The sequence below is a fragment of the Enhydra lutris genome, unplaced genomic scaffold (assembly GCF_002288905.1).
Source record: "Enhydra lutris kenyoni isolate GAN:26980312 unplaced genomic scaffold, ASM228890v2 scaffoldscaffold68, whole genome shotgun sequence".
Lineage (NCBI taxonomy): Eukaryota > Metazoa > Chordata > Mammalia > Carnivora > Mustelidae > Enhydra > Enhydra lutris.
Window position 1 is genome coordinate 9709861 of NW_019154152.1, and position 27194 is coordinate 9737054.

Here is a 27194-nt window from a genome sequence, read left to right on the forward strand (position 1 = left end):
CTTCCTGTCATTCCTTCTTTCTGTGTAATCTATGTCTTATAACTGTTTCTATGTCCGCCAAACCCATGACTCTTACACATTTTCCCATATGATTCTACATATATGTTTACAAATACATGTATCTTAATGAAAGAAGTTAGTTGAAGGAGATATTCATTACATACAGTGAAGTTTCGATGATTAAGCATACAGCTATTCCACTGTGCATCTACACTTGTGTTTATCCTATTTTTTAGGTTTTATTTAAATTCCAGTTAGTTAACATACAATGTAATATAGGTGTTGTATGTAAATACTGAATTACTGAATTATACACCTGAGAGTCTTTCACATTTTTTAGATTTCAGTCGGTGTTACTTTCTTCTCAGTGGATAGAAGACTTTGGATTTTCATATATTTAGCTCTGATTTTTGGTACCTGCATATTTTCCCTCATTTGGCATCTACAGATCAGCCATATTACAAATTACAACAGTGAAATAAGATCTGACAGTCAGATATGATGGTGAAATAATTTATAAATATTGATAGATATTGTAATGACTCCCTGACCTACAATTCCCTGCATTTTGGTTGACTTAACTCATCAAAGGTTTCAAAATTTGTAAGCTATTATTTTTATTTGGTGTAGAGAAAAATTCATGAAGAGAAAGCTAAAATTCTGACACAGGTTATGTCAGCATACAATAAGACCAATGTCCATCCATCAATCTTCATTCTCATTGGCATTCCTGGGCTGGAGGCTGCCCACATCTGGATCTCCATCCCCTTTTGTGTGGTCTACATTTTGGCCATCCTGGGAAACTGTTCTCTTCTGTTTATTATCAAGACAGACACCAGCCTCCATGAGCCAATGTACCTCTTCCTCTGCATGCTGGCTCTGGCTGATCTTATTGTGTGTACCACAGCTGTACCGAAACTTCTTAGTCTTTTCTGGTTCCATGATGGAGAGATTCATTTTGAAGCCTGCCTCACTCAAGTTTTCCTGATTCACTCTTGTTCCACCATGGAATCTGGCTTCTTCCTGGCCATGGCTTTTGACCGTTATGTAGCCATTTGTAACCCATTAAGACATTCGGCTATTCTGACACATGCTGTGATTGGGGGGATGGGCTTAGGTATAGTACTCCGGGGCATAGCACTTCTCAGTCCTCACCCCTTTCTGTTACGTTGGCTTCCCTACTGCAGAACAAATATCATTTCCCACACCTACTGTGAGTTCATGGCCCTCATCAAGATTGCCTGTGCTGAGACAAGAATCCGTAAAGCCTACAGCCTCATTGTTGCCTTCCTTACTGGTGGGGTAGACTTCATATTAATCATTTGTTCTTATGTTCTCATACTTCACACTGTCTTCCACCTCCCATCCAAGGAGGCCCGACTCAAGACCTTGGGCACCTGTGGTTCCCATATCTGTGTCATCTTAGTGTCTTATACTCCAGCCTTCTTCTCTTTTCTCACCCACAGGTTTGGGCACCATGTGGCTCCCCATGTCCATATATTTGTGGCCAACATCTATCTTCTGGTCCCACCCATGGTGAACCCTATTATCTATGGGGTAAGGACCAAGAAGATAAGAGACAGATTCCTTAAATTTTTTAGTTTTTCAAAGCCTTGAGTTATGTCTTTTGGGTTGATGAGTAATATGTGAACAAATATCATCTATCTTTGAATGATTTCTTCATGAGGCTCCTCTTTTAATGATCAGAGGGCATGGGTTTTTCTGTGGGAAGTAATTCATCCATAAACATATATTTTATGTTGTAACAATAATTACGTATTATTGAGTATGACTCTTTACTACAATATTAGAATGTTATTTCCTAAAATACAAAAAACAAGCAAACAAAATTTAGAATCATCTGTGGCTAAAAACAAGAGATATTTAAAATTAACATGATATATAATCACCTATCTTTGGATTACCAGTTAAGACTTACTACCAGATTTACAAATTTTCTCTTTTTTTTTTTTGCTCCAGTCATATTTCTTGACTAAATGTCCTTCTTTCTCAAGTACATACCTCACCACTTTTTTTTTTTAATATTTTATTTATTTATTCGAGAGAGAGACAGTGAAAGAGAGCTTGAGTGAGGAGAAGATCAGAGGGAGAAGCAGACTCCCTGTGGAGCTGGGAGCCCAATGCGGGACCCGATCCCAGGACTCCAGGATCGTGACCTGAGCTGAAGGCAGTCGCTTAACCAACTGAGCCACCCAGGCACCCCTTCACCACTTTCTTAATGAGAATTTTTTTATGCTAACTTCTGTGTTCTGTGTTTAATGATTTATTTATGTCTTCATGATAATACCTTTCAGCTACACAGTTCCATTCTCCAGTTATAACATTTCCTTAGTCTTTTGAAGACATTATCCTACAGTCTTCTAGAATCTATCATTACTTTGAAGAAAACTGTTGTTGGCTAAATTGTCATTAATTTGTAGGTAATTATCTTTTCTGTCTGACTGTCATTAGATCCTGTTGATTTCTTGGGTGTTCTGTAGTTTCACATGGGTAAATTTCATAGGTATTATGCAAGTGAGAAAAGATTACATACACTGTGATTCTGTTTAAATGATACTCTAGGGAAGGAAAAGTAGTGTGGAGGTAGTGTTCAGGCATCCATGTTTTAAGGTCCTGTAGGTGATTCTTAAATGCAGCTAAAACTGAGATGTGTTTGTGTAAGTTGAGAAACAGAGACATTAGTTGACCACAGGGGGAGTATTTCAGTCAAGTACTTCATCTTTCAAGCTAAATTGTGAAGAGAATCAACATTTGTTAAGCATTTACTAGATTCTAATCTCTTTATTGTGGATTTTAATACATAACCTTCACAATATATTTTAGAATACATTATCATTAATGCTCCCATAATAAGTAACTCAACAAACTCATATTCAATGGCTAGTTTAGAGGTGCTAGGATTAGAAGTCTGTCTAGTTCTAATGCCATAATTTTCTTATAATCTCACAATGGTTCCATATGCAGCCAGATCACTCAATGGGACTCCTAGGAACACAGCTTCTCACAGGTGAGCTGTCATAATTGTTGCTACTGGTCATTGATTCTTCATAACCACACCCAGTTTAGATCCATTTAGCTAGTGCTTACTTGTGGAACAGAATTCACTAGGGATATAGGAATGACTAAGGCAAAGTTTGTAAACAGTTTCAGAGTTTCAGAGGTGCACAGAATAAATGTATCCTTTCTTTCCATCTGATTCCTAAAAAGATCAAGATTGAAGAAAGACATGGAAGATGTGAGATGAAAATATCATCTTTCTTAGTAACAATGTCTATTCTAGAGGACTAAGTGTGGTACAAGAGTCAGTGAACACTTTAACTAAACCCCAGATTTAGGCATATAGTCCTAATCAGATCATGAAGACTTACTACATGGAGGAGCACCAGAGAACAAAGGACTGCCTTAGAAAGTCTCACTACCAGGAAGTGTGTATGTTGGGGTGGGAGGGACACGGGAAAATGGTCTTAATTACACTTACTCAATTTATTCCTACTGAATTTTCAAATGCACAGCTTTTCCCTAATGCATAGTGAATAAGGGTAAAAAAAGGATGGACATTATAATACATGAACATAAAGAATTGGCTAGAAATATTTTGTTCCTATAGTCTGATATAGTTGATTCAGACATAATAAACATTTTTTTCAGTATAATAATGTGTAACACTTTTATAATGTGTGCATTCTCATAGTCAGCCGTGAGTTCTTATATACATCAACCCATTAATGGGTTGATTCTCATGCAAACTAAAAATGATTTTCAGGGTTAATATCTTCATTTTACAAATAAGGAAACTGAGAAATAGGGAAATCAGTTGACTTTCTCATAGTCATAGAGATGGTTAAAAATGGAGACAGAATTTGAACCTAGGAAGTTTGACACCAGGTTTATATTCTCAACAACTACTCTATACTTAGTTACATATTAATATTTACACCCTTATATATCAATGTGACAACTGCTAAAATAGAATTAGAAAGGAGATATATAATCAGCCTAGGTTAGGGATTATAAGAAAGTCACGAATAGTTCCAGAAAATAGGACATCAGGAACATTAGGTAGGCAACTAAGCAAAATTCCTGTGGATTAGGTCAATTTAAGTAGGCAGTGTATGGAGTGTGTGTTGTGTGTGGAGTATGTGGTGTGTGTGTGTGTGTGTGTGTGTGTGTGTGTGTTGGACATTAGAGTGGTATCCAGTTTTGCGTTAGCCAATTCTGCATTCATTTCACTTTCTAAGGTTTATCCCATTTTCTCCATCTAATAATCACCCAATTTGGTTATTAACCAAGTTTCAACTTTCTAGAATGATAGTTTTCAAAATTTAGGCTTGAACCATCTTAAAAATACATATTGCTTAGGCCCTTTCTAAAACTATTAGACTCAAAATGTCTGTGGTATATCCCATAAAAAAAATCTTATTTACTTTTCATCATTTGTTCCATATATTTTTAATTCAGTGATCCAATGTCCATGCCACAGTTGTAGGATGCTGAGAATAAACACACAGATATCCTACTCAGAGAATGTGGCATGAGTTAAAATTCCTATAGAGTTTTATAGTTCTTACTTCAAATACAAAAGGTTGGAAAGAATGTCACTTAAAACGTTATGACAAAAAAAAAATATGTGGAGAATAATAAAAAAAAAACTCACAATTTTCTTGGCCCTGTCAGAAAGTTCAACTCACAGTGTGAATAATCCAAAATTTAAAGAAAGATAGATAACTCCAAAAAGAGATGGAACATGATCCTGTGCTTACTAGGGGCATGTGTCAGATACTGTACAAGCCACAATAAAGAATTTGTTAATTTTTTAAAAAAAATTAATTTCTTTTCAGTATAACAGAATTCATTGTTTATGCACCACACCCAGTGCTCCATGCAATACGTGCCCTCCATAATACCCACCACCAGGCTCCCCCAACCTCCTACCTCCCACCCCTTCAAACCCTCAGATTGTTTTTCAGAGTCCATAGCCTCTCATGGTTCATCTCCCCTTCCAATTTCCCTCAAATCCCTTGTCCTCTCCATCTCCCATGTCCTCCATGTTATTTCTTATGCTCCACAAATAAATGAAACCATATGATAATTGACTCTCTCTGCTTGGTTTATTTCACTCAGCATAATCTCTTCCAGTCCCATCCAGGTTGATAAAAAAGTTGGGTATTCATCCATTCTGGGGGACGCATAATACTCCATAGTGTATATGGACCACATCTTCCATACATACAAATGGCTATCAGACACATGAAAAAATGTTCATCATCACTAGCCATCAGGGAAATTCAAATTAAAACCACATTGAGATACCACCTTACACCAGGTAGAATGGCCAAAATTAACAAGACAGGAAACAACATGTGTTGGAGAGAATGTGGAGAAAGGGGAACCCTCTTGCACTGTTGGTGGGAATGCAAGTTGGTGCAGCCAATTTGGAGAACGGTGTGGAGATTCCTCAAGAAATTAAAACTAGAGCTTCCCTATGACCCTGGAATTGCACTACTGGGTATTTACCCCAAAGATACAGATGTAGTGAAAAGAAGGGCCATCTGTACCCCAATGTTTATAGCAGCAATGGCCACGGTGGCCAAACTGTGGAAAGAACCAAGATGCCCTTCAATGGATGAATGAATAAGGAAGAATTTGTTAAAATTTAAACCAAGTTATTCACAGCTGAGTATAAACCTATATGAAAATACAGAATATCTGGAACTGATGTATATATGACACAAAGAGGAATTCATACTTAACTCAGGTTTTTCTCCCTAGACCTAGACAGGTACTCATAATAAAGTCTGAGTGCCGGACTAGACCTTCATCATGGACCAGGCCTGGTGGAGGGGAATAGCAGTCACTGTAAGATGGGAAGGACCCTTCACCCAGGATCTCTTCCCTAAGGAATAAAAGCCTTCACTTGAAGGAAGAGCACAAGTGGAGACCCACTGCTGCTGAGCCAAAGGAGCAAATAAACTCTATAACCCAGGGTGAGACAAGTTCCTTAGACATGTCCTACGGCAAGGGGCAGAATCACTGAGGACATTTCATTTTCAAGACTCGGGAACATACTACCAGCCCAAGACAGGCTAAACTAGCCCAGATGGTATTTAATGTCCTCTGGCTCTTACCACCAGATTAAAAGGGTTTGAGGAACAAGTAACAGTGCTCTACACCTGAGGGATTGTGCAGAACATGGAGGGTGGCCTTACTGCAGCACAGGAACAAAGAGAAGATCTAACATTGACAGTGGGGTAGACATCAAGAAAACCTAACTCATCAGCCACACCCTGAACACAGGGTAAAGTTAGAGGAATGTGATACATTCACTGAAGACATTCAAAGCAAAAGCATGAAGAATTCGATGACCTGAATAGTCCTTTACCTATGAAATAAATTGAATCTGTACTTAGCAACCTTCTAACACAGACTTCAGGCCCAGGTGACTACATTGGTGGATTTAGCTATTTAAAAGCTAAGTACCAAATTTCCAAAAGCTAGCCAAAACACATATAAACAGATTGAACTCTAACCTAATCATTGAAGATACAATTAAGGCCACATCATTAAAATCCACTTCATAAGTAGAATAAATAGATAGGGGTTGAGTTCAGGGTTGCAACAGGGTTCCAGGAACAGCCACTTGTGCTTATAAATTACACAGCATAACTGATGGCTTCAAATTCAGGATATGATGTTAATTAATACAAACTCCCTCTAAGAATATATGACAGCATCTCTTCTATTATAATAAATATAAGTAGGATTTTTTTCTAAAGTTTATGCTATGGAATATTAGTGTCGTATTTTGGTCAAAGGAGCAATCTGAAGCCAATATCATCTTAACTTTCAAATGCATATTTGTTAGTTGAAAGATCTGAGAAATCCTGCAGTAAAAGTATAGCTAAAAATTTAGTTTTATTGGTCAAAATTTACAAACATATATTTCCTGACTTCTTTCTACGAATGAAGTCAATAATACCACTTAGAACTAGAAAAAACTGAGTGATATCATATGGCACCAGAGTACACATGTGCACACTTGGCTAACACTAGACTTGGAACATCACTAAAATTTCCTGCTTTCCATGAGAGCAAAAATCCTCTGTGAAGTGTCACAAGACACAGAAACAGAACTGTTTGAAAAATAATTGTTTGTTTGAAAAGACAGATCAATAAACTAGACTATATAAATATTCATCCAGCAAAAAGCAACACAATGCTGCTTTAAAACAAAAAAAGACTATGAATTTTAAAAGTTTACAAAGTTTTTACAATTCAGTTCATGGTAGAAAATCTCTACTTTTCTCACATGATTATCATAGTCACAGGATCAATTTCATGTCTAACAACATTAACATGGTAGAGTCAAGAATAACATTCTTTCTGAGAGGGAGGCCAGGAATATGGGAAGTGTTTCATCATCTATTATTTTGGGAACCAACATGTTAAGGGCAATGTACTATCTTTGTTTAAATTAGGATTTAAGGGAATTTATGGGTTTTATTATAATTATTCGTGTGGTGTCTTCTTTTTGGAGGGTTGGTTTTGCTTCAAAAGGATGCTGACTGCAGAATGTGATGTGTTCAGTTCTAACGAAAGCAGAACAAAGTGTTTTTTCTCTTCCATATGGGAAATCTGAATTATTTCCATACAATGGAAAATTATAAGACACTTTTATTCATGCATTTGACATGGGTCTCGCCTTCCATTTTCTGAGTTTGGGAAGGAGGCTCACAGGTCTTCCCTGAGAGGGGTCTGCATAACTTCCAAAAGTTCTTTTTCCATTCTGAACAAAGACAATCAGTGCCGCTCCTTTCCTTAATTTGATTCTTTTTTTTTAATTTTTTATTTTTTCAGCATAACAATATTCATTATTTTTGCACCACACCCAGTGCTCCATGCAATCCTTGCCCTCTCCAAATACCCACCACCTGGATCCCCCAACCTCCCACCCCCACCCCTTCAAAACCCTCAGATTGTTTTTCAGAGTCCATAGTCTCTCATGGTTCACCTCCCCTTCCAATTTCCCTCAACTCCCTTCTCCTCTCCATCTCCCCTTGTCCTCCATGCTATTTGTTATGCTCCACAAATAAGTGAAACCATATGATAATTTGATTCTTTACAAGAGTTATGTTGTTTTCTTGGAAAAGAGTTTCAGCACCTGTTCTCTAATCTGTTTAGTTCTGACCCCATAGATTACAGGGTTCAGAGCAGGTGGAATGACTACGTAGAAATTAGCCAAAAGGATGTGGATATAGCGTGGAATATTCTGGCCAAACCTGTGGGTCATAAATGAAAAAAATGCAGGAGTGTAGAAAGCCAACATGACACACACGTGAGAGCCACAGGTGCTCAATTCTTTGAGCCGGGCATCGTGGGAAGGCAGTCGAAAGACAGCACGAAGGATCTGGACATAGGAAATGACAATAGCTATGATGTCCAATACCAGGATAGAGATGGTACATAAACCATAGATGATGTTGACCCTGATGCTGGCACAGGACAGGTGGACAATGCCCATGTGCTCACAGTAAGTATGAGGAATAATTTGGTGTCCACAAAATGGTAACTGTAGGATGAGTAGAACGAAGGGTATGGCAAAAGACAAAGTTCTCAGTAGGATTATCATTGCAATGATGACTACCACCTGTTTGTCAACACCAGTGAATACTGAAGAGTGTTACAGATGGCCACATAGCGATCATAGGCCATGGCCACGAGCACTGCCGACTCCATGCCAGTGCAGAGGTGGATAAAGAACATCTGGATGAGACATCCCTCAAAGGAGATTTCTCTCAGGTTGAACCAGAAGATGCCAAGCATCTTGGGGATGGTGGATGTGGACAGGCCCAGGTCGATAGATGACAGAATGGCCAGGAAGTAGAACATGGGCTGGTGGAGGCTGCTCTCAGTCTCAATCACAGAAAGGATGCTGATATTCCCAAGAACAGCTGTCAGATACACAGCAAAGAAAGGGAAACCAATCCACATATGTATATGTTCCAGACCAGGTATCCCCAGAAGGAAGAAAGAGTAGGGATGAAATAGGGTGGTATTAAGTGAGGCCATCTTCCTGGGATATTTTTATAGTGAAAGATATTATAGATCAAGTACCCCCCATTCACTGAATAAGCCTCCTCCTTGCTTAGCACACAGAGAAAATGAAGGAAACAGTGAAACATTTATTGTACCTACCCAACATTGACACCTGAAAGTGTACAAAATTGAATGGTAAAATGAAGCCACATGATTTCAGTATACATCATCATATCCATTCAATTAAATTGAATATTGTTATTCATCAAAATTTACTGAGTACCTAACATAGATGCCAAGTTCTGTGCTAAGATGGTAGCAAAAGATGAGTTAGAGAAGGTTCCTTTTATGATGGAACTTAAAGTTTTAGTCGTTGAAACAGTTATGCAAATGAACCATTTAAATTAATAAATAAAGTGCCAAGATAAAGTTTAAATTAATAAATAAAGTGCCAAGAAAATAAGTGCCAAGATAAAGTTTTTCCCTTGCTTCTTAGGTGCACAAAATATTTCCTGAAAATTATTTAGTATTTTATAGAAAAATTATTTGATTTATGACTATGTATATTATGTACAAGATAGGAACATAATCATAAACACAATGACAGCCATTATGATTCTGCATGGATCACACTTCTGAGCTGAACATATATAATGTGTCTTTAAGGAAACTGCAAGTATACCAAACCAGAAATTTCTAAGACAATTTTGTACCTATGTAGGCTTCTCACTGTTCAAGTTCCCAAAAAAGTTTTTCATGCCATAGTCATCTTCTGATCTCTCCTTTCTTGCTGATACCAATATTAGAGAATAAATCTGCCTTGAGGTTTTATCAAGAAGCCATACCAAACTTCATTTCAAGATAATCCTCTTAATCTGAGTCTGCTCAGAAAAAAATTCATATATTCTTTTTCATTTCTGTTCTGATGGTAGGTGAATAGAGCTTTGCCCTTTAAGTGCCTTCCTGCTGATGTCTGTACAGAAAGAAACACAGATCTACACATGGGCACAGAAACATTAATGTACAGTTTTATAAAATATCACAAAATTCACAAATATAGCGAATTAATTTATACACACCACTCCTGGAAACTAAATCCATCATTTATCTGACTATATAATTTATTACAATATATATGCCTTAAAAACTCTAAGCATATTGTGATTAAAACCTCTTGCCTTCCCTTTCATATACTTCCATATAGATAGATGATAGATAAATAATGATAGATAGATAGACAGATAGGCAGATAGATAGATGGACAGACAAATGCACACAGAGAGAGAAGTTCTGGAACTCAGAAGAAGTAAGAATTACAATTTAAGAAGTTAACACTAGTAGGAAAGTAGATTAATCCATACCACTAGAAGGCTATCTCCTTACTGACATGACAAGTTTGGAAGAACCTGGAGGGCTGAGGTAAATGTATTATTGTTATAGATCACCTTTGATGTGCTCCACTCCCTATAGATAGGATTAGGCCTTTCCCTTGTTTCTCTGCTCAGTATTCTGTGAGACTGCCAAGCCCCGGGCAAATGAGAAACAAGCTACAAACTACATTAGCCAGAGTAACTGTAGTAGACATTGTGTCTGGGGATGGAAGCGTGTGTGTGTGTGTGTGTGTGTGTGTGTGTGTGTGTGTGAGTTGGAAGGGTGCATTGCAACTTGGGTCTTGGGCAAATTGCTTAAGAAATCCTAGAAAGAAGGGTTTGATCACAGGTACAGGGAGGAAACAGTTAAGATAATTAGTCAAGCAAATTAACTAATTCAAAAAAATAGAAGAGGTATCTCAAGAAAGCAATATGAACTATATAAGAAACTATCCCTAATTTGAACTGGGAAGACTATATGCAAGGAAAAGCATTTAAACCCAGGGTATTTGGGTATTTGGGGATGAAGTAGAATCTTATAATCAGATTTCTTTTTCTGTGATTGTGGTTCAGCTAATTTAGAGTTTAGTAGATGAGAAATGGTGTAATGTATAGAAGCAGACATTAGGAATTAAAGTCAGAGTCTTCCTGCCATGTGAATTTGGTTAAATTATTTCCCCTCTTTGAGTCTATGATTCCTCACCTATGCATGAAATGAGGCTAAAATGCCTATGTAGCTGAATTCTTGCAATGTTTGCATGAGTCAAGATGGGTCATCAAAAATGTAGAGTTACAATTACTGGTAAAAACCTATTGATAAGAACACAATAAAGTAGAGAGCTATAGTGGAAGTGGTTTGCCTTATCTCAGACCTTCAGATAATCTGTACATCAGGGGTCAGCAGACTAAATACTGATCCTCACTTTACCTCCCTATATATATTTTGGTAGGGGTCCTAACATTTATAATAGAGTATATCTGATTAAACCTATCCTTAGACATTTTAGGACATTAGCATTACACACTAGAAGACCAAACCATTCCAAAATGATTAGCACTACCTTTAGTTGGAAGACAGTAGCAAGTGGTTTGGTGTGTTTTACTATGTTGTAATTGGTGAGAGATAATTTCTGAATAGGTTAAGGTAAGTTCAATTATTATTCTCCCTCTATGTCGAAAACGCACTCAGGATGGGGACATTTATCCAACCTTTAAATTAGATTAGAAGGGACTGAAGGAGAGGTAACAGTGAGCAAGAATCAGAACACAGGAAAAGAAAGAACCTTGATAGATCAGTAATTAGATAGGCTCCAGGTCAGTGAAGAGCTCTCCGCACAAAAAGAATGGCAGAGGTGTCAAAAGATGTCGGAGCTGCATGCAGAGACAGTATAAGGGAGTATTAGAAACAAAAGAATCAGTTGCTCACATGCACATAGAGATTATGCCAACACATTCTTACAGTCAGTTCCCTTATCCCCTGCCTTCAGTCAGCAAGTTTTTCTACTCCCCCCATCCTATCAACTACCACTCTTTTTCTTGTGCTCAGCTGGTTACAGATAAGGAACCATACCTCCAAAGCATTGCTTACCAGCAAGGACTCCTGGAGAAGTTAGCAAATCTCCCCTAGCAACCTTCTGAACTCCTTTTGCTTTGGTGGGAGGATTTTTTATACTGTGGCCAAGCCTCTAGAGGGGAAGTTTGTCTGCATTGGGATTCCCTAGGAGGAGAGGGGGCAAGAAAGCTCTGAGATCTGGATTAACTCCTTTTCTAGTGGAATAGAATATACCAGACTCCAATAGGCAATGTCCTGATTCCTGACCTTGGCTCCCAAATCTAATATTAGCATATTTTCAGTGGGATTATTATTATTATTATTATTAAATAGTATTATTGTTTTGGTCTTGTAAATTTTCTTAAACATTTTTCCCAATTGGGTTCCTGGAATCAGTTTTAGGCTATTACTTCTGAACCTCTTCAAGGGAGGGGGTGGCTTGTCCAAGCTCCAAATATATATAAGCTAAAGGTTATATTAAGTCTGGGTATATCTTCTTAGTATCATGCAACTACCACATTGAGTCAATATTTATTAAAACTGAAGTGCTAAAAAGCAAAGAAGTACACTAAAATTTGCATCATAATGACTCAATATTTAGCATAATTGGACTATCCTGAAGTGAGGAAATCATACAGAAACCTATCATGTCATCCCAGCGGAGGTTTCCCATCAGTAGTGGAAAGCAGGAATAAAAATCCAGAAGGCAGAGGCTAATCATTTTAATCACTCCTTTCCTGACTAGTTATTTAAAGCCATATATGAATTGCCTTATCCTTTCAATCTCCATTTTGAAACCTGAAAAATGGGGACATTTGTCAAACGAGTTTCAGTGTCCTATAGTCCTAACATCATATGAGGATATCAACCCTTTTTACCGATGAAGGGACAGAAACAGAAAAAGAAGAGTAGTTCACATGGAGAGGTAGAGTTGAGTGTTTAAGCTTCCATTCTAGAGGGTTTTCCATGAGTAATAGGAGCTGACCTTGGACATTCAGATGGATACATCAGTTTTATCATTCACTCACTGATGAATTGAAACAACTATGCACCGACCATCTACTATGTGTCAGGCGCCATTTGAGGCACTGCCTGTAGAGTAGTAAACAGCACGGACAGTGAAAGACAAGAAACAGAATAAAAAATTACATAGATGACAAAAATGAACTATGTTGAAATATAAGGCTGGGAAGTCGGAGAGGATGCTGATGGTGAGAGTCATTCTAAGTAACATTGTCAGGAATGTGACTTTAAGGTAAGGGTAAGGGAAGGTGGAGCAAGTCATGTGGAATCTGGAATGGGGTGATGGCTGCGGGAAAGCTTTCCAGGCAGAGGGAACAGCAAATGCAAAGACACTGAAGCTAAAGCATGTTGGGTGTCATCAAGGAAAATGAAATTTTCACAGAATCCAAGTCTCAGAGATGTGGACAACATCAAGCCCCCTCAAACTTCCACACTCTTAACAAGTTAGAAGGTCATCATTCAACAGAATAAATACCAAAGGAGATCCCCATACAGTGGCTGGTAGTTAGGATAGTTCATGGCTACTCTTTCAGTCAAGAAGCCAAATTTAAATCAACTCAATTACTTGTTTGTTTTGTTTGGTTTTGTATAGCAAAATATGGCAACAGAAAAATAGAAAAAAAAAATAAACATGTTACCAGAGTATCAATAGTGAACTTTTTTTTAATTGACTGATAATACATAAATATATTTGATTGACTTCTCATTCTTTCTTCTACCAAATTACAGTAATCACTATGGGATATTTAAAGATCTCAAATACACAAAGAAAACAGAAAATGAGTGTTTTATTCTTTCAACCAGTCATCTGTCAGATTAGATGAAAAAAGAATAGCAACACAGGCACACAAAAAAATGGGGGTAGGGATCTTTTTATGTCAACTCACTATTTGTATACATTAAGAAAATCTAGCAGTTTGTAGGGAGTGAGAGTTACCTGCACAAATTTGCAAATATTGCTTTAGTTCTCCCCTGGATCCAGTGCCTTTGTGGTCATGCTAATTCCAATATGATTATTATCACTGTGTAAGTGATACATTTTTACTCTTTGAAATTTTTGGAATGTGTACCTTGACTTTGATAGTAATTTGATAGTGATTAATTATTTCTGTAAGATTATAATTTTAAATATCTATTCAACATACCAGATGTCCCATAAATATGAAGTTTTATGTTTCTTTAATTTTTGAAATTATCATCATGTTTTTCAAATATTTCACCTCTTCATTTATTATTTCCCTGCTTCTAAAATTCATTATATATGTTTTTGGCAATTCTACATTAATCTTCCAAAATACCAATTTTTTTCATTTTCTTACATTAATTAGTGATAATTTCATCATTGCTTTATGACCTCTTATATACAGTTTTTATATGTGTGTGGGTGTGTGTGTGTCATAAATGATATTCAGTAATCTTATGTGCAGGTTCATCCATATTGGTTAGATCTACTATATTAAAATGTCTTTTTTTTTTTTCTCCAAATAGTCTATATAGGATTTTAATCCTCTGAAGGTTGGATTTGTTTTCTACTGCTGCCATAATAAATTGTCACAAGTTTAGTGGCTTAAAACAACACAGATTTATTACTTTACAATTCTGTAGGTTAGAAATTCAAAACATATCACTAAAATCAGGATGTCAGCTAAAATCAGGATGTCAGCAGGGTAGCTTTCTTTTCTGGAAGCTTTAGAGGTGAATCCTTTGTCTTGACTTTTCCAGCTTCCAGAGGATGCCCACATTCCTTGACCATGTGCCTCCTTCAGTTTTCAAGGCTGGTAAAGGCTGACGTCAGCCCATTTGGGTTGTTGTAACAGAATACCATAGATTGGGTGGCCTGTATACAGCAGAAACTTGAAGTCCAAGATCAAGGTGCAGGCAGATTCAGTCTGTGGTAAGAAGCTTCCTGGTTCCCAGATGGTTGCTATGTCCTCACATGACAGAAGGGAGGAGGGAGCCCTTTGGGGTATCTTCCAAAAGGATATTAATTCCCCTCTGTTCCATAATTAAGCTCCATCTTCATGACCTTATCCCCTCTGAGAGGTCCTGCCTCCAAATACCATCACACTGGGGATTAGATTTCAGAATATGAATTTGGAGGGAGACACATTGTCTATAGCAGCTAGTCAAGGGTTTCTCATATCTTTATTTTTTGTTTAATATCATTTATTTGAGAGATCACAAGAAAGATAGAGCACAAGTAGCAGGGGAGGGGCAGAGGGAAGGAGAGAAGCAGACTCCCCACTGAGCAGGGAGCCCGATTTGTGGCTTGATCCCAGAACCCTGAGATCATGAACTGTGGCAAAGATAGATGCTTAACCAACTGAGCCACCCAGGCGCCCCAAGGGTTTCTCGCATCTTACCTTTAGATGTTAGATTTCTGCTGCCTCTCATTTCCACCTTCAAGGACCATTGTGACTACCTTGACCCTATCTAGATAACCTAGAATAAAGTCTCAGATTTAAGATATGATTAATAGCAATCTAAATTTACCTTTATTCTGCAAGGTAACCTATCCACAGTTTCCTAGGACGAGGATGTGAATACCTTCGGGGGAGATGGGCCATTTCTCTGCCTATTACCAAGGTTGTTTCATAAAATCCGTCTGGAAACTGTATTATTGACTCCCCTATGTTTCTTCTTGTTTTATTACTAATGTTTTTGTTTTATGTCACATCCTTTTGCTTCTTTCTGAACTTTGTTATGTTAATGCCAAACATTTTGTGTAAAAATAATGTAGAAATAATCTGAAGCCCAGGATAATGTTACATTAAAGTTATTTCAGTCTAGAGATTTCATGTTTACTTCTGGCAGATAACTATGGGCACTAAAAGTCTCAAGTCAAGAGGCTAAGAAAAATAATGTAGAAAAGAAATCATGACAGTGATGAAGGGACTAAATTAAAATACTTTGGAAAAAAGCACATGTCTTCTAACAATTTTTATAACAAAAGAATATGTTGATGAATTGGATGGGGTAGAAAGATTTGAATAACTAAAGACAACGACTAGTTTTAAATTCAACCAACTGTACAAGAAGAGTTACATTTACTAAGATGGAAATGTTAAGGCAGTTATCAAGAATTCCTTCTTAGCCATGTGACCTTTGCTGTGCCTTTTAGACATATATGCAGAGATACCTAGTAGACAGTTTTCTCTCTCATGGTGGAGATCAGTAGAGAAGTAAGGGATGGAGAGGTACTGTGGAGTTTCCAATGTATATACAGTCTTTAAAGCCAATTACTGAATAAAATATCTTTAAAAAGAATATAGATATAGCAGAGACATTAAAGCAGAAGTAAGACATAGGGTATTCATGACAACATTTAGAAGTCAGGCAGTAGAGGAGGACATAACAAATATTAAAAAGATCATGTAGTGAGGTGGGAGAAAACAAAAACATGTAAGAATAGTTTCAATTTAATTCAATTGTAAAGACAATTACTTTCAAATGAGTGAATGGCCAGTTTCCCATGCTGCTAAAATTTGTCATATGAGGGCGGAGTTTGTTTGGGTTGCATAACTGGAGATCATTAACTTGACTAGAGGTGTTTTAGCTTCAGCAAGGTACTGGGGATAATGCCAGTCTAAAGAGATGGGGTGAGGTGAGGAAAGACAGATTATACACCTTGCTGTTCTCTCATGTCTTTTTTCATCTATTTTTAGAGAATTCCAATGGATCCATGATCTTTGGGGGATGATAGTGTACATTCACTTGTTTTCAGGCTTTGTATCCAGAAACATGTACACATTCCTAGATCTGAGTTCTAGGATTTCAGCTCTCACTGTTGGAATTTCCACTTTTGTCTCACTTTGTTGTAGGATCCTGGGCTCAGTGTCTGATCACAGACACGTCTGCTATTAACTTCCACTTTATCTGATGCTCAAGTTCTCTTGGCAGGAATGTCTCAGTCTGCCAATGCAGTTGATTAGCTGCCATAAAGTTAGAATACTGTCCCTCTGTGTCAAACTGCCAAAATGTACCTAATGATCTGATTAGCTCCCTTTTCTTCCCTAGTAACTGGGTTCCAAGAGCTGCCTAAGGTAGCAATCTGGCCACTGATATTCTCCCAACTCTCCTCATTCACTTCCCTCTGTGCCCACCAAAAGCTTTTCCTTTTGAGACCTGCCCCCTCAGTTTTCTTCTAAACCTATTATTTTGGAAAAATGCCCATGAAGAGTGAAAAGATAACACATGTTCAGGTAAAACGTGGAGGAACTGATGAAGTGTATCCACCACTCCATTTCTAGCATGTGATGGAGGTCCCCACAGTGCAGAGGTGTGGCCGGTTTCTGAACACAGAGTTAAAATATTTCAGTGGAAGTGGTTTAGAAGCAGGGGTTGGATTCTAATCATAACCGCTTTTTCATTTTCTCAGTGACATTTCTAAACCTGGGAAATGCAAGATCAAGGTGTTAGCCCATTTGGTTCCTGCTGAGAGGTCTCTTCCTAGCTTGCAGATATCTGCTTTGGCCTCTCTTCTTCTTCTTTTTTTTTAATATTTTATTTATTTATTTGAGAGAGAAAGAGCATGAGAAGGGGGAGGGTCCTAGGGAGAAGCAGACTCCCCGCAAAGCAGGGAGCCCAATGCGGGACTCGATCCTGGGACTCCAGAATCATGACCTGAGCCAAAGGCAGTCGCTTAACCAAGTGAGCCACCCGGGTGCCCTTGGCCTCTTTTCTTCTTATAAAGCTATCATTCCCATCATGAAGGCCTCACCCTCAGAACTTAATCTAACCCTAATTGCCTCCAAAGACCCATCTTCAAGTACTATGACATTGGAGGTTACAGCTTCAACTTGTATGAATTTGGAGGGGCAGGGGGAGGGCAAAAGCATTCAGTCCAAAACAGCACCCTGAATGTGCAGGTGTGTCTGAGCCAGTCCATTAACTAGTGAAAGCTACATAACTTGAGAAACCCAGTGCAAAGTGAAGGTGCTTGGCCCTTTATTACAAATACAGGGAAGAGCATGGCTTTTCTTTTTCTTCCATGGTCTCTCTTTTAACCAATAATGGTGTTTTCCATTTTCTCTTTTATCTTGCTCTCTTTGGAGCTCGGGAATAGCCTATAGATAAGTGCAAACATGCACAGGAGCAAAGGATTGCTGTCCTGTGAATTGGATTACTGGTTACAGGTGTGGCTAGAATCAGGGTCAGGAGCATGCCAATGGCAAAAGGCAGAGGCAATCTCTGAGCAAGGGTAGGGTAGCAAGTAACCCAGCAATCATCCTGGGAATATATGCAGAGGGTACAGTAGGTGAGAATGTACAAGTCAGGCTCTAAGCTTCAACACCTGCCCCATTTTCATAAAAGATTTTAATTACAGGGCATAAATGCAAAGATAAAATTGTTTAAAAATTCAAGACGACATTAAACTCTAAGTACGACAGAAATTAAACCCCAACTGTAGGGCCCCCTTTTGAAGGCAGGGTCCTGAGTATTGCAGTGGTCACACACCCATGAAGACTAATGGCATTAACTAAGCCTCTACAGGTCTTACTTTTGAGATATATTGGTTCATTACTGGGAAAGAAAGCAATCAAAAGGACTTATAGGGACCATACCTGCACCAGTCAAGTTTTATTTTTCATAGATTAAGTAGATTGATGTGAAACACCTAAGACACAATGTTAGCATCTGCTTAAGGTTATTGAATTACAGGCTTACAGGGGTTACATTACAAAATTTTATGTTAATTTTGCCTTTTGGATGTAACTCAAAATTTAATCACAATGTTATCAATAAAAAGAACTCAGAGAGTACATGATCACATTTGAGATTATCTATGTGTGAGAAGTAGGTTGGTGCAATAAACAGAGGGAGAAACTGAAAAATAAATGGGAAACAAAATTCTGAGGTTAAATTATCTGACTGATGTCACTTATCTAAGAAAATTGATAAAACTATGAGTAGAAGAGCAATGATCTGACTTGAGAGCCTGGCTCTTGAACACGAAATTATACTGTCCCCCAAAGTGATGATCTGGAATGGTGAAAGAATGAGCTGTGTTAGTCATCACGTGGATTCCTAACACAGCAAGGAACTAAAAGGTTAATGGAAGCCAGCAAAGTGACCAAGAAACCTTACTTTTCCCTGCCTTAATTTCCTTACAAGTCATGGATTTGTAGTCATGACTTGGGACCAGATTAGAAACTAGACTCCTCAGAGACCTTGTTCTTTTTGTTTGTTTGTTTTGGTTTTTTTGTTTGTTTGTTTTTACAAAATTGGCTCTAAGGGATTTTATGTTGAAAGCACCCTCATTAAAGACTGAGCAGGTTGAGACAGAACAGAGACAGGATTCCATCCTGGTGCTGTCTGGTGAGTCTCCCAGCTCACAGGTCATCCTTACTTCACAGTGATGTCTGAAAGAAAAGGGAGGGGTAGGAAAAGAAGAGACATGGGAGAAGTGTGGCAGAAAGAAGACTAAGGCTGGAACTTAGAGAATAAGTAAGATCATGGTCAGAAAAGGCCAAATAATTTCTGTAAAAGAATATGGTCTTTAAATTAAAAATAGAGCTTCCCTATGACCCTGCAATTGCACTACTGGGTATTTACCCCAAAGATACAGATGTAATGAAAAGAAGGGCCATCTGTACCCCAATGTTTATAGCAGCAATGGCCATGGTTGCCAAACTGTGGAAAGAGCCAAGATGCCCTTCAACGGATGAATGGATAAGGAAGATGTGGTCCATATACACCATGGAGTATTATGCCTCCATCAGAAAGGATGAATACCCAACTTTTGTAGCAACATGGACGGGACTGGAAGAGATTATGCTGAGTGAAATAAGTCAAGCAGAGAGAGTCAATTTTCATATGGTTTCACTTATTTGTGGAGCATAACAAATAGCATGGAGGACAAGGGGAGATGGAGAGGAGAAGGGAGTTGAGGGAAACTGGAAGGGGAGGTGAACCATGAGAGACTATGGGCTCTGAAAAACAATCTGAGGGTTTTGAAGGGGTGAGGGGTGGGAGGTTGGGGGAACCAGGTGGTGGGTATTAGAGAGGGCACAGATTGCATGGAGCACTGGGTGTGGTGCAAAAACAATGAATACTGTTACGCTGAAAAGAAATTTTAAAAAATGCAAAAAAATACAAAGGAATATAGTCTTTAGGCTGAATCTATTCAAAGTGGATTTTAGAAAAAACAGTCTGCTCAATATCTAAAGATTAAGAGACAACTGGTATCATTGGAACATGGTTCAAGGTGTTTTAAAAGAATTATCTTATCCTTAAATTAAGGGTTTGGGGCACCTGGATGGCACAGTCAGTTAAGCATCCAACTCTTGATCTCAGCTCAAGTCTTCATCTTAGGGTCGTGAGTTCGGGCCCCACTTTGGGCTTCATGCCCAGTGTGGAGCCTACTTAAAAAATAAATAAATAAGTACATAAATAATTAAGGATTTCATTTTTAAAGGTTTATTTGCACTTATTCTATATTCTATATTCTATATTTTTTTTATTCGCACTTATTTCTATATTCTAGCCAAGGGAACTGAGGTATAGCGATGTGACAGTTCTATAAGCTCACACAGCTAACATGTAATACTTGCTTTCCTTCAACTCTAGAGTGAACAAGTCATGAAGCTGGGTTTTAACACAATTAGTCTGAATGCAGAGTTCATGCTCTTGAGCACTAGTAAGCAAAGTGCCTTAATCAGCTCAAGAAATGATGATTGGAACTATCCCAATGAGGATGGAGATAATTGTACTGATTTTCATGATATTTTTAGAAATACAATCAAGAGTACTTTTTTAATAGGTAGAGAAGAGAAAAGGTTGATGCTCCTATTTCTGAATGGGCCCCCCTGGTTACATGATAACGACATTTACTGAGATTAGACAATAGCGAAAGTAAGATTAAGTTAAAGCTGGAGTTTGGTAGAGGCAGGGTTGAGGATTCAATTTTAGATTTTTTTTTTTTTAATGTTTTGGCAAAAGAAAAGTTAAAAGTAATTGCAATAGGAATTTGGTTTAAGAATCTGAATTTCATACAATTTGGAGTCTTGGAGACTTTGATTCAGGATTCTTCATTATAAAGTTAACTATTAAAGGTGCACCTGGGTGGCTCAATGAATTAAGCATCTGCTTTCAGCTCAGGTCATGATCCAAGGATCCTGGTATTGAGCCCTGCATGGAGTTCCTAGTTCAGCAGGGAGCCTGCTTCTCCCTCTTCCTCTGCCTTCCACTCCTCCTGCTTGTGTTCTCTCTCTCTCTTTGTCAAACAAATAAAATCTGTTTTTTAAAAAAGATAGCTAAACATCTGGTAAGCTACTTAAGCTCTTGATCATTAGATAAGTTATATGTAAAATAAGCAAAATTAATGTTCTTCTTGAAGGTTTTTTTTTTTAATTTAAATATTGGAGATGGTTTTTGCCCAGAGTCTGACAAAAAGCCTTATAAATAATATGCAGTCCCTCAATAATTGGTATTTGATGTTGTGGTTTTCACTATTATTCCCAATAATATTTTATAATAATAATTACTAAATACTAACAGATGGACTAATTTAACAATTTAAAGTAATTTTTAATATTGTGGCATAAATTTTGATGAAACTGTGCGTTTGTTGTATAGTTATTTTTCATCCTGTGTGCTAATCCCAGAGAGTTGTCAATCAGCTGGAATTAATTTTCATCATTATATTTAGAAGCTAGGAGAATCCTAAGTTGGTCAGAACTGAAGGGGGAGGTTCTGTTGGTGATGATTGTGATAATGAGAAAAAGTAGCTAATTAAGTGTCCTCTATTATCTTTAGGTCTCCTACAGGACAGAGACTCTCTGGTAACCTATAGATTGGGTCAACATACATTTCTGAAGACTTATGCCTTACAAAATAGAATGCTCCTTCCCAATGACACCCAATTCCACCTCTTCTCCTTTTTGTTGCTGGAGATCCCAGGAATGGAAACGCTGCACGTCTGGATCGGCTTTCCCTTTTGTGCTGTGTATGTGATTGCACTCATCGGGAACTTCATGATTCTGCTTGTGATCCAGGCTGAGAGTAGCCTACAGCAGCCTATGTTCTACTTCCTGGACAAGCTGGCTGCTGTTGATTTGGGTCTGTCCACAGCTACCATCCCCAAGATGCTTCGGATCTTCTGGTTCAACCTCAGAGAGATCATCTTTGAAGCCTGCCTTGTGCAGATGTTTTTCATTCACAGCTTCACACTTATGGAGTCAGCGGTCCTGTTGGCAATGGCTTATGACCACTATGTGGCCATCCGTAATCCACTCCAATATAGCACCACCCTCACCAACCAGGCTGTTTCTGTGATTCGTTGGGTGTGTTAGTGAGAACATTTATTTTTGTGATCCCATTTGTATTTCTTATCTTGCGATTGCCCTTCTGTGGGAATCATGTCATTCCCCATACCTACTGTGAACACATGGGTCTTGCTCGCCTCTCTTGTGCCAGCTTCCAGATCAACATCATCTATGGCTTATGTGCAATTTGTAAACTAGTCTTTGACATCATAGCCATTGCCCTGTCTTATGTTCAGATACTCCGTGCTGTTTTCCATCTTCCTTCCCGTGAAGCCTGACTCAAGTCCCTCAGCACATGTGGTTCTCATGTTTGTGTCATCCTTGCCTTCTATACACCGGCCCTCTTTTCCTTCATGACACATCGCTTTGGCCGAAATGTCCCCTGCTATATCCACATACTCTTGGCCAATCTTTATGTTGTCGTGCCACCAATGCTCAACCCTGTCATATACGGAGTCAGGACCAAGCAGATCTATGACCGTGTGAAGAAAATATTATTACAGAAACAAGGAAAGGAAAAATAATGACACCTAATACGTGTTCAGTTCAATCTGAAATTTTATGAAACTCAAATCAGAAAGATGCCTTCTCCAAGAAAGTATGTTAAAATATGTATCTACATTGGCTCTATTCTGTAAGTATTCAAATGTATTTAATTTCCATGTCCTTTTCAGACCATTTCCCAACATGCACTGTCGCATCCTCTTTGCCCCTTAAAATTTGATGTAATAGGTCATGTCATTTTTTTCTATTCATCTAAATATCTGATTGATATTTACATACCAACAGTTTTGAATGTATCCATTGCCATTAAATTAGTTGATATTTCATGCAGCTTCTTTTTTCTCTGAATATAATCACTTTCTGAGTGTGTATTTCATAACTGCAAGCTGCTGGGGATAAAATGATGAAGATTCCATTTTCCTTGACTTTATGGAATTTAAAGAGTTTAAAATTAGTCAGCAAACTCAACTTATAAACTTATAAACATCATTTTTTTCTGCCTTTTAATATTTTGATAAGTAAATTTGTCTCCATTTACAAGTATCAAAGACTATTTTTTTTTGCCTTTCTTAAAAGATTTTATTTGTTTATATGACAGAAAGCAAGAAAGCACAAGCAGGGGGAGCAACAGGCAGAGGGAGAAGCAGGCTCCCTGCTGAGTAAGGAGCCCAATGCAGGGCTCGTATGATCTCAGGATCTAGCAAACGAAGGCAGATGCTTAACCAACAGAGATACCTAGGTGCCCCTAGTCTTGCTTTTTTGAGGCAGATTGCTTCTTTCTTAAGATGACCCCCATATTAGCCCTTAAAGGTGCTGTTGACACCCTTCCTGTTAGTGGTGGCAGGTAAGGAAGATGGTACAAGTCACAGAAATCGGTTGCTTTCTTATACACTCATAATGTAACTGAAGAAAGAAATTAAGGAATCAATTCCATTTACAATAACACCAAAACCCTAAGATACCTAGGAATAAACCTAACCAAAGGGGTGAAGGATCCACACTCTAGAAATTACAGAACACTTATGATAGAAATGGAGGAAGAAACAAAGAGATGGAAAAACATCCCATGTCCATGGACTGAAAGAATAAACGTTATTAAAATGTCTGTGCTGCCCAGGGCAAACTACTCTTTTAATGCAATCCCTATGAAAATACCATTGACGTTTTCACAGATTTGCAACAAACAATCCTAAAATTTGTATGGAACCAGAAAAATCCCTGAATCATCAGGTTAATGTTGAAAAAGAAAACCAGGGCGCCTGGGTGGCTCAGTGGGTTAAGCCGCTGCCTTCGGCTCAGGTCATGATCTCGGGGTCCTGGGATCGAGTCCCGCATCGGGCTCTCTGCTCGGCAGGGAGCCTGCTTCTCTCTCTCTCTCTCTCTCTGCCTGCCTCTCTGTCTACTTGTGATCTCTCTCTGTCAAATAAATAAATAAAATATTTAAAAAAAAAAAAAAAAAAAAGAAAACCAAAGCTGGTGGCATCATAATGCCTGACTTCAAAGCCGTGATCAACAAGACAGCATGGTTTGGCACAAAAACAGACACACGAATCAATGGAACAGAGTAGAAATCCCAGCAATGGACCCTCAACTCTATGGTCAACTAATCTTCAACAAAGCAGGAAAGAACATCCAATAGAAAAAAGACACTCTTCAATAAAAGAATATATATTTAAACGAGTCTGGCAACTTTCATATTTTAAATACACTACAAATGTCATGCACATTTGACATAATTATTCTTTTTCTTAATTAAATCTCATGTTTACTATCTTTTACTTCACCCTGAGATACAGATGTTTCACAACAAATATTTTCTTCTTTAGAATTTTTTATTCATGATTAGTAAGTCTTATTTGCTTTGCTTTGCTTTGACTTTATACATAATTTTACAGTTACTTTTCCCATTGTCCTACAGACTCCCCTGCAACTTATCAAATTTTAGTATAAACTAGCAGTCTTACTCTTTTCTATTCATAAAGAATAAAAAAAATTAGTCACTTTTTCTACTTTCTGACTTATATACTACTGTTGGTTTAATTTACTTCTCATAAACTTTGAAACTTACGCACATAGGGTTATTGTTTTGGAAAGTCAACATTCATTCAAATGTTTCCAAACACTTACTATGTCTGTTGTTATTCATTCCTTTTGCATTTTTAAAATTTCATCTGTATTGATTTTACTCATGTTTGAAGAAATAAACGTAAATATTACTTGATGCACTTTTTCTGGTAGTGAGTTTTCTTTGCTTAAAAAATAACACTTTGGGTGGCTCAGTGGGTTAAAGCCTCTGCCTTAGGCTGGGGTCATGATCCCAGGGTCCTGGGATCGAGCCCTGTGTTGGGCTCTCTGCACAGCAGGGAGCCTGCTTCCTTTCCTCTCTCTCTGCCTGCCTCTCTGCTTACTTGTGATCTCTGTCTATCAAATAAATAAATAAAATCTTAAAACAAAAAAAAAGAAAAAAATAACCCTTTGTTTCATCTTCACTTTAAGGTTATTTAGAGGATATGGTATTATAAATTAACAGGGGATCTCCCAGATTTACAGAAATATGACTGATAAAAGTGGTCATTATTTAGCTTGTCCAATGTGATTTTTAAATGATTTTATGTATATGTTATGAAATGATTACACAATCAATTTCATTAGCTCATCCATAACCTCACATAGTTACCTTTTGTTTTTTGTAGTGAGAAAACTTAAGGTTTACTCTAGCAAATTTTAAGAACACAATACAGTGTTATTAACTACAGTTGCCATGTTGGACATTAGATCCCCACCACCTATTCATCTTATAATTGAAAAATTGTACCCGTTATGAATATTTCTCCTCACGAGCCACCCTTCTACTGTCTGGTTCTATGAGATTGACTTTTTTAGATTTTATATAAAAATTAAACCATGTAGCATTTGTCTTTGTGTCTGGCTTATTTCACTTTGCATAAACCCTCTTGGAAAGTTTTCTTTCTTTTTAAGATCAAGTAGTATTACATAGTATTATATTGTTTACATGTACAACGGTTTCTTTATATATTCATTTGTCAGTGGATACTTAGGTTGTCTCCTTATCTGGCTACCATGACTAATGATCCAATGAACTCAGTAGTGCACATATTTTTGAGCCACTGATCTTATTCCTTAAGGTATTTACCAGGAAGTGGAGTTGCAGGATCGTATAGAAGTTCTATTTTTTTTCTTTTTTTGAAGAAACTTCATACTTTTCTCTATAATGTCTGTACCAAAGCTATTCTAGTAAACATATTAAGTCTACTTTTTTTTCAGAATAGTAAAAATAGTATTTAATTCTTAACTGACACTTGTGTTGTCTTTAAGAACTTTGTATCTGATCAGGTTTTCTTTCCTTTCTTTGTTTACAAATTTTCTTATTTATATCTCCCTTTATTTTCCCTTTATCTTTGATCAACTGAAATTTAAATGCAGCTGGTGTGATGTAATATTATATTATAGGCTGGTAACTACTTCAAACTTCTGATGTAAATATTTATACTTATTTTTGTAATTAGAAAGTTGTCATCCATATATTTAACCCTCAACTTTTTCCCTATCATTAAGAATATCTATGGTTTGTTTCCCTCTCTTCCCCCCCCTTCCCATATGTCCCTCTGTTTTGTTTCTTAAATTCCACACCACATATGAGTGGAACATATGGTTTTGGTCTTTCTCTGACTGACTTATTTAGCTTAGCATAATACAGTCCAGTTCCATTGGCAAATGACAAGATTTCATTTCAAGATTTCAAGATTTCATCAAGATTTCAAGATTTTTGATGGATAAATAATATTCTTGTGTGTGTGTTTGTGTATGTGTGTGTGTGTGTGTGTTTGTATGTGTGTACCACCTCTTCTTTAGTCATTCGTCAGTCGAGGGACATTTGTACTCTTTCCATAATTTGGCTATTGTTGATAATGTTTCTATAAACATCGGGAGGCATATACTCCTTCAGAATCAGTATTTTTGTATCCTTTGTGTAAATACCAAGTAATGTAATTGCTGCGTTGTAGGGTAGTTCTCCTTTTTCTGCTTCCTCACCAACATCTGTTACTTCCTGGGTTGTCAATTTTAGCCATTCTGGTTATTGTGAGGTGGTATCTCATCATGGTTTTGATTTGTATTTCTCTGAGGATAAGTGATGTTGAGCATCTTTTCATGTGTCTGTTAGTCATCTGAATGTCTTCTTTGAAAAAAAGGTCTGTTCATGTCTTCTGGCCATTTCTTAACTGGATTATTTGTGTTTAGGGTGTTGAGTTTGATAGGTTCTTTATGGATTTGGGATACATGCTATATGCTATATGCAAATATCTTCTCCCATTCCAAAGTTGCCTTTAAAATTGTGGAATGTTTCTTTAGTTGTGCAAAAGATTTTTATCTTGATGAAATCCCAATAGTTCAGTTTTACTTTGG

The 27194-nt window shown here is 37.5% G+C and overlaps 3 protein-coding genes across 3 annotated transcripts; 2 read left to right on the forward strand and 1 right to left on the reverse strand.

The window, feature by feature from the left end:
- The first annotated feature begins 666 nt into the window (after positions 1-666).
- LOC111159316 (olfactory receptor 52D1-like) lies at positions 667-1617 on the forward strand. The gene has a single exon (XM_022521723.1). The coding sequence runs from the start codon at positions 673-675 to the stop codon at positions 1615-1617; it is 945 nt and encodes a 314-aa protein (XP_022377431.1). The 5' UTR covers positions 667-672.
- A 6529-nt stretch (positions 1618-8146) lies between these two features.
- LOC111159496 (olfactory receptor 52E1-like) lies at positions 8147-9087 on the reverse strand. Its single transcript, XM_022522015.1, is given in 2 exon segments — positions 8147-8670; positions 8673-9087. Coding segments are annotated over 2 exon segments (939 nt in total).
- A 12752-nt stretch (positions 9088-21839) lies between these two features.
- Positions 21840-22789, forward strand: LOC111159537 (olfactory receptor 52E2-like). Its single transcript, XM_022522063.1, is given in 2 exon segments — positions 21840-22275; positions 22278-22789. Coding segments are annotated over 2 exon segments (948 nt in total).
- The last annotated feature ends 4405 nt before the right edge of the window (positions 22790-27194 follow it).

What these genes read in the sequence shown, in the direction of transcription:
- LOC111159316 (XM_022521723.1), top strand. Translation starts at nt 673, where the DNA reads ATGTCAGCATACAATAAGACCAATGTCCATCCATCAATCTTCATTCTC.